The 13,187-nt window shown below is 34.0% G+C and overlaps 1 protein-coding gene across 1 annotated transcript; it reads right to left on the bottom strand.

Moving 5' to 3' along the window:
• Positions 1-435: 435 nt before the first annotated feature.
• LOC112782541 (very-long-chain 3-oxoacyl-CoA reductase 1) lies at positions 436-3,257 on the bottom strand. The gene is made up of 3 exons (XM_025824972.3): positions 2,304-3,257; positions 1,813-1,882; positions 436-1,056 (listed from the first exon to the last, which is right to left on the bottom strand). Exons 1-3 carry the CDS (start codon positions 2,939-2,941, stop codon positions 799-801), a joined length of 966 nt encoding a protein of 321 aa, XP_025680757.1. The 5' UTR covers positions 2,942-3,257; the 3' UTR covers positions 436-798.
• Between the last annotated feature and the right edge of the window lie 9,930 nt (positions 3,258-13,187).

Here is a 13,187-nt window from a genome sequence, read left to right as displayed (position 1 = left end):
TGGAAAGACTAACGATCAAGATTTGCCAAGTAATGAAGCAAATAAGTTAATATCGATTGAACATTGAAGGGTATCTTCCTATCCTTCCTGCTTCGATCCTAATGGCCATGTCGCAGGGAATAAACTTAGAGGCAGTTGGAGAAGATTAAACTTGGAGGCACTTGGAGCATGTCTTTTTTTTAAGGTTTTCTAGTTGGAGGCACTGATGGTTTTGTCTCTTTAGTAGTGTTGATGAGCCAATTTTAAAGAGCACATTTATCAAAAAGGCTTAAATTTTAACACCCACTTATCTTTTATCTAATCCCATCCTTAACTACCAGGATAGTTCACGCAACATTCAGAAATCAGAAGGTACTCTATTTATCGTCGATATATAACTCATATAAGGATGGATTTGAAAGACAGGTTTTGACTAACATTAGTAACACTAATATATCAGTTCAAAATTTAATCCCCTTAAATTTAATCAAGTAAATTTAATCCCCCTATTATGTCCCTAATCATTTGTATAGTTAATTTCAAAATTTTCCAATTCGCCTTCAACTAAAAAGACGACTTCTTACAAAGCGCAACAGAAGAGTCTGGCCATCCACCAATATATCAGTTTAACATCACAGCCAAAAGATGGGGGAAGGAAAAAAAAAATAGACCATGCCATTTGAAACTCATAAGGACTATTAGCAGCATCATGATGAAAATAAAAAAAGACACTTGGAATCTAAAGATACTAGAACTTTAGCATATATGGGGTTGCATCTATTATGGTTACACACCACAAAAGAAGCAATACCCTTCTTTCTATTCCTTCTTCTTTTGTGAATCTTTCTGTTGTCCCCTCTTTCGGATTCCGAGGCAAAACCGCAGGCGCCAAGCATCAACAATGGACTCAGGCAATGAGTATGCTAAGGCCCAGAGAATGGTGTGAGGCCAGTATGGTGTGCAGCGAGGTTCATAGCCTATCCATCTCACACCAGCTTTGGCATATCCATCAGTTGACGGGACGAAGAATGAAGATCTTCTAATTGATGCCATCTTTGTTGCCACATATAATGGAACCTGCATCAGAAAAATCTCAAATCAGAAATGGAAAAAAATTCACAGGAAAAGATCTTAGCCGTAAAAGCAAACCAACCCATTTCAATATGAGAGTCAACTGAAATATTTCATAAATAAATTAGTTAGGTAGACAGGTTTCCAACTTTTAGAAGTTAACAAGAAAAAAAGGGTGGAGTGAGGGAAAGGAAAAGATGAAAATAACAAAGGCATCCAAGAATATTGAATTGCACTATGCATCAACCTAATAAGATTCGCGATCGTCGACAACGTTTTCCAGTTTCTAAATCCCATTGACGACGGAATCATATGCAACATGTCAATTTCTAAGAGCATAGGACAAAAACAGAGCACCATAGCAACTTCATGTGAATAATAAAGAAATTTATGAAACAAAAATGTTCCAACAGTGGCTAAAATGGTTTAACATTTGCTGCTTTCTTGTCATCTTTTCATAAAACAAGTTCCACACAAGGATCGAATACTAAACAGAATTAATCATAACACAAGATGACATGAAGTCCTCTGCTTGCAGCAAATTTTAATAGCCACAGTTATTTCAACTCAATAAATAAATAACATACAAGTGAAGGAAGTTCTCAGTTTTCTCCATCTATGGTTTATACAAGGAAGAAGTCAAACCATCTTTTGCTTCAATTTTGTACAATAATGAAATTGAATTGAATTCAGTTTAGGCTAAGAACACCACTTTCAAGCAAACAAGAAATCAAAACGTACTAAAAAACAAGAACTCAATACCTGACACTGAACATCAATTCCACTCTTCTTGTACTCCACATACAAAGATCTGGAAAATTGATCAATGTACCTGCACCAAGACAATAAAAAACCTCCTTTTAACCCATATAAGTTAACATATCATACAATACATATAATATTCATATTATGGTAGGACTACTTCTGCAAATGGATTTTTTTCATTTTCTTTTTATTTTACCAATCCATAAGGTTCGATCTCGACTCTCGTCTCTCGAGACCATGCTTAAGGGTTCTCAAACAAGCATTTACTGAAGCAACTATGGTACTAAAATTCCAATCTAGTCAAAGGAAGTTACAAGTTACAAAACCAAATATCACATAAAAAATGTGACAGCATAATAATAATAATAATAATAATAATAATAATAATAATAATAATAATTAAAACACTAACGTCTAGCACATAAAAAACAGAACAGGAAAAAAGACTTAAAAAAAAAAAGAAAAAAAAAAAAAGGAAAGAAACTCACGCTTTGGAAGCAGCGTAAACAGCGTAAAGCGGATCCGAAGGTATAACAATGGCGGCACCAGAACCAATATTAACAATGGCACCCTTCTTCCTCTTCAGCATGCCAGGAATAACCGTCTGCGTAACCTTAGTGGTTCCTTCAATGTTAACCCTAATCAAATTCCTCAAAAGCCCCTCATCCACTTCGTGGAAGAATCTAGCGTAAGGGTAAGAAACCCCAACGTTGTTGATAAGAACACCAACGTCCAATCCTTCAATTGCATCTTGGATCCTCCTCATGCCGTCGTCGAGATCGCCGGCGAAGTCGACAACGACGGTTCTGACATCGATTTTGGGGAACTTGGCGGTGATGGCGGCGGAGACATCAGCGAGCTTGTCAGGGCTTCGGCCGACAAGGACGAGGTTGAGGCCGTTACGTGCCAGCTGGAAGGCGAAGGCTTTTCCGATTCCGTCGGTTGGGCCGGTTACTAGGGCCCAGGATCCGTATTTCTTGAGATTCTTAGCGGGCCTGAGGAAGTTGACGTAGGCCCATCTGAGGAAGAGGAAGAGGAAACGGAGGAGGGTGAGGGCGCCGAGGCCGAAAAAGAGTGCGAACCAGAGCGGTTGGGTTTTAAGGCGGTTAAGTATGCAGCACTCCATATTGATGAAATGAAAGTGTTATGTTTTGTTGAGTTGAGTTGAGTTGGATTTTATGGAGAGAGAGGAAGAAGAGTATGCATGTGTATATGGGTAGAGTTAGATGAGCGGAAAACTACCAGAATTAAAGGTGGGGTTGGGTGAGTGATTATTAAATGTTTGGGGTTTTACTGCGGGCAGAGGCAGCTGCGGTATCAATGAATTGTGTGTTGGGAATAAATAGTATGGGGGCGAAGCGGAGTCAACGAGGAGTTTGGGGACAAGGACAACAAACAGCATGCAATAAAGATTGGTTTACACTGGCTAAAAAGGTTGGCTTAAGATCTCTGTATGCGAGGAATAAAAGTATAAAACTCACGTTAACAGCTATTTTATTGTTAAAATTAAAATATGGGTTTTTGCACTTTTTGTAATTTTAAGTTTTTAACGAAAAAAATTATTTTAAAATTCTTATCAAGTATCTTTAAGTGGATTATTATTAAGACATTAAAAATATTCTTATTTCTCATTTAGTATATTCTAATATTTTTTCGTATTTTATTCATTGTTAATTAAGTTCTAAAAGTTTATCTCTAAGTCTAATACTAAAAACCAGGTTCAAGATAGAATATCTAAAGTCCTAAAGACTCGACTTGATGATGATTGAGAATTATTTCAGATTTTAAAAAAGATGTTACACTTTAGAATTATCAAAGAGATAGATGAGCTAAAATGATCTATAAAAGTTTATTTATAATTTTAAAAGTTGTTATATATAATATTATATAATACTTTTTTATTATTTCAATACAATACAAATTATGGTCTAAGGAATAAGAATTATAATTTATCAAATATATTATATGTATACTAAAAATTAGTTATTAATAAGTTATTGTATTTTTTTTTTTTGGTGACTCAACAAGTTATTGTATAGAACTATATATTTGGTGTTTAAAATTATTTTTATTATATGTTGTAACAACTTTTTTATTATGAAAAGTATGATTCTTCTATTATTACAAGGTTTGATATTTTGATAACTGATTATTTTTTTAAAAAATATGTAAAACAATATATACTAAATTTAGGACCTAATTTGAAATTTTTGAAAAATTTAGGTATTTATTTATTTTTATTTTTATTATTTATTTATTTATTTATTTATTTTTTTGTAGTGTAAATGTTACTTTTCAGTTTTCAACAACATTTTTTCTATAAAAAACAGAAGCCGTGGTATAGCACTCTAGCGTCATTGCGGAAGCTGTGGTTTAGAGGTTGTTTTGTTTTGAATTTGATTTGTTTGGTTGGTTTGGTTGGTTTCGTTTTAGATTTTGTTGATTAGATGCCGCAAACTGCTCCTACCTCCCGCACATCTATTCATCTTATGTTATTCATGTTCATCCCCAATTACCCCCCCCCCCCCCCCCCCCCCGCCCAAAAAAAAAGTTTTTCATATTTTTTTAATATTAGATCAATTAACCTCAAATAAATAGAAAGATAAATCAATCTCTAATAATTTTTATATATGTTGAATTAGTCTTTTGTTTTCTAAAATATAATATAGCAAATCAATTAGACTGTTTGAAATTTTAAAAGATCAAATATTAATTTATTTTTTATTTTATTATAGATAAAATTTGTTTAATTTTTAAAATTAGAAACTAATTTATCATTTTTCTTTGTTAAAAATTAATTTATTTCACACAAACATTATTATAGAAAAATTTAGAATATTACTCAAAAAGAGAAAAACACGAAGTTGTACTATTTTATCGAGATAAATTGTAGGTTATATTGAGTTCTTAAATATGGAAGAGATGGACCAGTCTGATACACAATGAATTTTAATGATGATAGAGCAATCAATGAAATATAATTAGAGAATAACTGTATTTGGTGTATACTAAATTTAATAGGAATAAAACACAATTGTTTGAAAACAAGCAATAGTAGCTTAAAAAAATACAAAAAAATTATAAGTAGAGATAAAAATATACCAAAATTTTTAACGTTAAAAACCCCTTCAATATGAAAAACAAAAATTACGGACAACCAAGATTAGAAAAATAACTTCACTATGATTAAGATAGAGTATAAAAGAGTCATAAATTACTGCAGAAAAACAAGAATAAAAAAGATAAAAATATCACAAAAACAGAACTGCTACTACATGACTAATATCTCTAATTATAGACTTTATATTGGAGATCCAAATGTGAAAACGAAGAACTAAGTGTCTGAAACACGTTGTCCAAATTTGAGCTTGATCCATCAGTTAATAAATCTGCAACGACCAATTTACAGAGATAACTTTGTGTGTGTGCGAAAATATTTTCTCTCTTTTCTTCTCTCTAGTGGTTGGTGTTCTCTCTCAAATGAGAATTTTATCTTACAATCCTAACTCACCTCAACCACTTCACTCTCAGCAAAAAGCAACCATGAATTTGGATACTAACATTTGAGATTTTTCTCCACATAGGAAAGGAGCCCAAAAACCCAACAAATCTCCCCCTCACAACTATGTGGAGGTAACCGCCAATGTGGCAATTAAACAACAAGCTTCAAACTTCCACCTTAGTAATGCATTGGTCATCATATTAGAATCTTTCTCATTAATGTCGACCTTTTCAAGTTCTAACAACTCAGCATCCAAAATCTCACGTATCTAATGATACCTCACATCAATATGTTTGGATCGAGAATAAAAGGTAGAATTTTTACCAAGATATATAGCACTGTGACTATCACAAAAGAACACATACCTCTCTTAAGCAAATATGAGTTCCTTCAAAAATTTCTTCATCCAAAGCATCTCTTTTCACGCTTCGATAATGGTAATAAATTCAACCTCTGTAGTAGACAAGTAACACATTTTTGCAATCTAGATTGCTAAGACACAGCTCCACCTGAAAAATTGATCAAGAGGGTTGAAATGGACCTTCTAAAATTAATATCTCCTGCTATGTCTGAATTAGTATAACCAACTAGAATAGATTTCTCACTTTCATAACACAACTTCATGCTAGAAGTACCACAAAGATATCTCATTATCCATTTTATAGTATTTCAATGCTATCTTCCTGGGATTGAAACAAAATGGCTAACACAATCAATAGCATGAGCTATATTCGGTCTTGTGCACACCATAGCATACATTAAACTACTCACGGCTGATGCATATGGAACTTTTTTCGTATTTTCATCTCTTCTTCAGTTGATGGATTTTTCTTGCAACTCAATTTGAAGTGTGTAGCAAGAGGAGTACTAACAACCTTTGCTTTCTCCATTTGGAACCTGTGCAACATCGTCTCTATGCATTTCTCCTGTGACAACCAAAGTTTTTTCTCCTTTCATCATGCTTGATTCTTATACCAAGAATCTTCTTTGCTGATCCAATGTCCTTCATTACAAATGACATTGCAAGTTGCTTCTTCAACATGTCAATCCTAGAAATATTTTGACAAACAATATGTATTTTATCAATATATATCAAAAGGATAATAAAATCATTACTAGCAAACTATTTAACAAATATACAATTATCAGAAATAGTCTTTTTGTAGCCTTATTCTGCCATAACAGACTTAAACTTCTTGTACCATTGTCTCGGAGCTTGCTTCAAACCATATACACTCTTCTTTAGTTTGCAAACATGATCCTTTTTTCCTTTTACCATGAAACCTTCAAGTTATTCCATGTAAATTTTATTCTTAAGATCACCATGAAGGAAAGTAGTTTTCACATCTACCTACTCTATCTCTAAATCAAGACTTGTAACCAGACTAAAAAAAGTTCTAATAGAAGATCTTCTCACAACTAGTTAAAATATTTCATTATAGTCAATTTTCTTTTCTGTCTGTAGCCTTTGACCACCATTCTAGCCTTGTACCTTGGAGACTGAATTTTTTTTCATGCTTCAACCTACAAATCCACCTGTTCTGCAAAGCTTTCTTCCCTTTTGGCAACTTCACAAGCTCAAATATTTGATTATATACAAGAATTTCATTTCATCTTGCATTGCATCAAACCATTTCTTATTGTCATTACCTTCCATAGCTTACTCATAACATTTAGGTTCTCCCCTAATGACAAGTCATCTTAGGTTAGTTTCACAAGCCTATTTCATTAATTTTTATTTGGTTTTCATGCATTTTTAGGCAAAAAATAAGTGTTTGAGTGAGAATTTCATGCTTGTCTTGATTCATCAAACATTGGTAATTTTATGCATTTTTATTAGATTTCTAGCAAGATTTAGTTGATAATATGAATGATGGAAGATTTGATGATTATGCCAAGGCTTTGATGTATCTATTTGGTTGATCATAGGTGAAAAGATGAAGGAAAAAAAGCAGAAAGTACAAAATAAGCTCAAAGGAAGAATTCTGGACATATTTTTGAAGTTTGAGCACGCTTGGAGTCTTAGGCTACGCTTTTAAGCGTGGCCCATGATTTAAACAAAGAAAAGGCTCTTGGCGTGAAAACGCTACGACGCGCATGCGTACAGGGCGCGCACGCGTCGGGAAAGAAATTTTGAAGACCCACGCGTACGCGTGGAAGTAATTAGCGCTCATTTGCAAAGAAAGCGCTACGTTGCATGAGTGAGCGTTTTCAAGCAAAATTTGAATTGGGAATGGAAGTTCATCTATCGACGCGTACGCGTGCATAACGCGTACGCGTGGGTGTGACTTATCTGAAGAAGGACGCGCAAGCGTGGGCTGAGCGGCAGCGTGTGAAGTGGCATTTCAGAAGACCATACGTTCGCGTAGGTGATGCGTACGCATGGGACAGCGTTGTCAAAGCGAGCGCTACATTCACAAAGTGAACGCTGATATGGACGCGCACGCGTATAGCACGCGTACGCGTCACAAGCTCAAAATCTGAAGGTCACGCGTACGCGTAAGTGACGCGTACGCGTCGATAGGCGAAAACGCAAAAGCACGCATAGGCGTGCAGGACGCGTACGCATGGGTAAATGAACACTGCACTCAATTTGAAAATGCTCCGTTCTCCTTGAAGTGCAACTCTGCCTCAATTAATCTGATTCAAAGCCCATCGAAAATTAAAAGCAAGCAGAGCCCATTGATATCACTCAAAGGCACAAGAAATAGTTAGAATAGGAATTTCATTTGAGTTGTAATTTGTTTTCAATTTTAATTTCATTTGTAATTTAGAAATGCCTATAAAAAGGCTTTAGTTCTGTTAGGAAAGTAGAGCGCTGGAGTAGGCTGCAGTAGTAGTAGGCAGTAGTAGGAGTAGGAGTAGGAGTAGGAGTAGAATAGAAGGCTCTCTTGAAACACTTTTATTTTTCTGCACTTTCTACATTTCAGTGTTGAATTCAATTTGGCTTATGCAAATTTCAGTTTCTGATAAGTTTCTTCTGTAAATTTACTTTCTACAACTTTACATTTGAGTTTGCTGTGATCTGAATTTACTTTTCATGCAATTTAAATCTTCTGCAATTGTTCTGAGTTCTGATTTACTGCTTTAATTTTCCTGCACCCAATTCCCTTTACATTTGATGCAATTTATTTTTCTTGCTCTTTAAGCTTCTGATGATTTACATTCTGCACTTTAAATTCACTGCAATTTACTTTCTGCTGCTTCAATTTCACCCAATTCACCACTATTAGCTTGACTAGACTAATCACCTCACTAAAGTTGCTTGATCCATCAATCCCTGTGGGATCGACCTCACTCTTGTGAGTTATTACTACTTGATGTGACCTGGTACACTTGCCGGTGAGTTTGTGTGAAATCAATTTTCCCTCATCATTCCCCATCAGTCAAAGTCACATACCTATTAGTAAATGTCACATACTCATTAGGAGGATACCTCATTGAAGGTCATCACTCTCTAGTAGACCTCCTAGGATGGAAACATGGTGGATTTTCAGGTAACTCAGGTTGATTGTCGACATCATCATCAACTGAAGCCTCAAGTGGATCTCTCATCTGCTGATCATCAGGAACTAAATGCTCATTTTGCTGCATATGATCCTGAGCTTGATTCCTACAAGTTCTGGTGAAGGAGGTGGTTGAACTGGATCTACATCAGTCAAATCACAATTCTTTTGTGATGGATTATTCTTTATCTTATCAATGTTCTTAATGGTATGGTCTTCAATAAACTCCATATACGACTTCTTACAAGCTTCTTTTCAACTGAATCATAAAGCTTATAACCAAACTCATCCTGACCAAACCCAATAAAAATGAACTGCCTTATTTTCACATCTAACATGGACTTCTCATCCTTTTAAATAATGAGCAAATACTTTGCATCCAAAGACTCTCAAGTGATCATACGTGACATCTTTCCAAGACCAAAAATAATTTGAAACATTATTGTCCAAAGCAATTGTAGGACACAAATTAATCACATTAGTCGCTGTAAGTAATACTTCACCCTAAAAGACTTTAGATAGCTTAGTTTCAGTAAGCATACACCTAATTTTTTCAATCAGTATTCTATTCATCGTTTTTGCTAAACTGTTCAACTCAGATGTTTTAAGAGGTGTTCTTTCATGCCTAATGTCTTGCTGCTTGCAATACTCATCAAATGGTACACAATACTCACCACCATTGTTAGTGTGAATACATTTAAGCTTTTCATCTATCTACTTCTCAACCAAAGCTTGAAATTGTTTGAACTTTTTCAAAGCATGGTTCTTTGTCTTCAAAGCATAAGTCCAAAGTTTTCTTAAATGATCATCAATAAAAGTAATAAAGTAAACAACTCCACTAAAAGACTATACCTTCAAAGGACCACAAATATCAGAGTGCATAAATTCTAAGAAGTTTGATTTTCTTGAAGGTTGATGCTTCTTGAAGAATAATCTTCTTTGTTTGCCAACCATGAAATGAGAACATTTCTCCAACTTTGCATTCTTCAAACTGGAAAGAACATCCTTTCGAGCCAAACAATTAAGTTCTTTTTCACTAATATGACCAAGTCTTCTATGCCACAAGATACAAACTTTTTTATTTTCAATCGCATACACACTACTTTTTGCAATCATGGCATGCATCCTATACAAATTTGAAGTACCTTTTTTTTCAAGCTACCACCAAGTTGTCTGCTTCCATTGTCCAAAGCCGAAAGTATTTATAAAGCCTTCATTATCAAATTTTTTAACTGAAACCAAATTCAAGTGAATATCTGGAGCATGTCTAACATCTTTGAGTAGCAACTTCATTCTCATATTAGTCTCAAGACAAATATCTCCTATACTGATCACGTTGGCCAAGCCATCATTATCCATCTTAAGCACTCTAAAATTTTCTGGAGTATAAGAAGTGAACAACTCCTTCTTTGATATAACATGTATTAAGGCACTACTGTCAATTACCTATCTAAACACATCATCAGAAACAAGATTGATCTTATTCTCATAATCAACAATGTCAATAATAAGATCATCTGAATAGTAGATACACGATTATTACCACCATCTTTCTTCTTTTCTTGCTTACTTTTGTTCTCCTTTTTTCAAACAAAATAATATTTTAGACGTGACCCATTTTATGACAGTAATGACACTCAACATTTTTGTATCTTGACTTGGATTTACTCCTGCTTTTACCTCTATTCTTTTGACCTTTGCTCTAATTTCTCCCTCTGTTTTCAGTGAATAACATTTCATATTGTGACAAAAAAATTTGCGTCTTTCTTCTCATCTCTTCATTTAAAATGTTATCTTTAACAAGTTGCATAATCACTTTACCATTTGGAGCAAAATTAGAAAGAGATATACGAAATATCTCCCAAAAATCCGGTAGAGTATTTAGCATGGTTCTGAAAATCAAATCAGACCGGTCGATTCAACTGGGTTAATCAAGAACCGGCCTCCTAGCTGGATCAGTTGAAGTAAAAAACTGCGTAACAAAAAGATAGTAAAAAAACTGGTCGAATCGGTGGTTAACTGGTGAACCATTTGAATCAGACAAATTTTTTTTTTACGGTTTTTAGTTCAGCCCTAACTACTAGATGATGTCGTTTTAGGAGTGTTTTTTTTTTAAATATATAAATGAACAGATTCCCCGCTCTCTCTCTCTCTCTCTCAACCAATAATAACCTAACCCTAAACCCATTTAACCTTAGAAATCAGAAGCAGGAAAGTCCCAAATTCAAACTTCAGTAGCAGTAGCTAATGGTAGCGCTCAGCATCCTTATCGTCGCCGAACTCTTCTCCTCGGCTAGAGGGTGTCGCCGTCGCCTCTGGAAGTCGGCGCTCTTCTCGATCCTCTCATCTCCTTACATCGCGTGATAGACTGATCGGAGGTCTTGGCGTCGCCATCGCCATCGCAAATAGCTGCTCGGTCGCGAACGGTTTCTCGATCCCCTTCAAGCGCATCCTTTCTCTTTGTGGAATCACTTCTCAGAGCCTTGTCGTCGCGAACTGATCCTCTTTCGAGTTTACTCTCTATTCGAGCTCACTATGTTACTGTCCTTTCACATTTGTGTCTCTGGTAAGCCACTACTTCTTTAGTTTTAATTCCTAAGATTCTGAGCTAAGTTTGTGTACTAGATTCTAAGTTGGGATTATGTTTTGAGTTGGGGTTATTGAATGCTGAGTTTGGATTCTTTGTTTAATTTTTTTATTTTTAGATTCTTTATTTTTAGATTCTAAATTTTTTTTATTACTGATTACTTAACTAGAAGTCTTTGTTAACATTTCTTTTTATAAGTTTGTATTTTTCATGGTGTAAGTTCATTGCTGTTCATTAATGTAAAGTTAATCTCTATGTATAAGTTTTGTATAAGTTGATTAATAGAATATATTGTTGAATTTTGTTTTTGATTCTAAATTTTTATCTGCTGTAATGAGTATTAATATCTTTTTATTGATTATTTTATTAAACCTTAGGAGTTAATTAAAAAAATTTTATTTTGTGAATTTTTAATGATAAATTATGAACAAGCTATTATGTAAAATTGTAAAATTTTAAATTATATTAGTTTAGAAATAGTTGAATTTATATATTTAAAATTATATATTAAATTTTTAATAATTTTATTTAATATTTAACTAAACCGATTGAACTCCGGTTGAATTTCGATTGGACCACTAAACCGTTGAACTAGTCACCTTACTAATTTATTGATCGGTTCGGTTCTTACAACCTTGGTATTTAGCAATCACAATTCTTGAACCTCATCTTCAAACTTAATTCTCAAGCTTGACAACTGATCAAGAACCCCTTGAAATTTATTCAAGTGATCTAATACTAGTAACTGATTCATTGTATCTCAAAATTCATCAACATATTCAACAAGTACAATTTATTATTGCCGGACTTGGAAGCATATGATATGAGGATTCAATTTGATTCCATAAAGTCCTAGCATGAGTCTCATTAGCAATATGATTATAAATATTATCATTCACCCATCGCCTAATAAAATCACAAACTTGATGTTCAAACTCACATTTTTCATCTGTTTTAGACTCTGGTTTTAGTGTAGCAAGCACTCATAGATTTTTTATAAACAACAAATCTTTCATTTTATTTTTTCATAGATGGTAATTAATACCATTCAAACTTATCATCCTAATAGAATTATTTGCCTCCATCTTGCAAACAAGTTATAACCAAATCTTTAAAATTGAGCTTTGATATCAAATTATAGAAAAAAATATACAATACTCTACTTGCAAGAATTAAAGAAAAAATAACAACCACTCATAAATAAATAACAGTAGCAATAATACACCAATTGCAGCGAAAAAAGCACAAAAAAATATTAGAAATAGAGACAAGAACACACCAAGATTTTTTAACATGAAAAACCTCTTCAACGTGAGAAGTAAAAATCACGAGTCACCAAGACCAGAAAATTTGTTTCACTATGATAAAAATAGAGTACAAAGGAGTCACAAATCTCTGCACAAAACATGCATACGACAAGCCAAATAATCCAAGCATCAAAGCTTATAAAAACAAGAACCAAGAAGATAAAATACCACAAAAATATAGTCGTTATTGTGTGGCCAATATCTCCAACTATAGACCTCTTATTGAAGATCCGAACAGTAAAAATAAAGAACTAGGTATTTAGAACACACTGTCCAAATTTGAGCTCGACCCAACGGTTAACAAATCTACAACAACTCATTTATAAAGACAACTTTGTGTATATGCGAAAATACTTTCTCTTTTCTCTTTTCTTCTCTCTAGTGTTTGATGTTCTCTCTCAAATGAGACCACTCTCTTACAGCAAAGAGCAACTAAGAATTTACATACCAATACACTACAACACACGCGG

The sequence above is a fragment of the Arachis hypogaea genome, chromosome 20, assembly GCF_003086295.3.
Source record: "Arachis hypogaea cultivar Tifrunner chromosome 20, arahy.Tifrunner.gnm2.J5K5, whole genome shotgun sequence".
NCBI lineage: Eukaryota > Viridiplantae > Streptophyta > Magnoliopsida > Fabales > Fabaceae > Arachis > Arachis hypogaea.
This window is presented reverse-complemented; position numbering and strand designations above follow the sequence as displayed.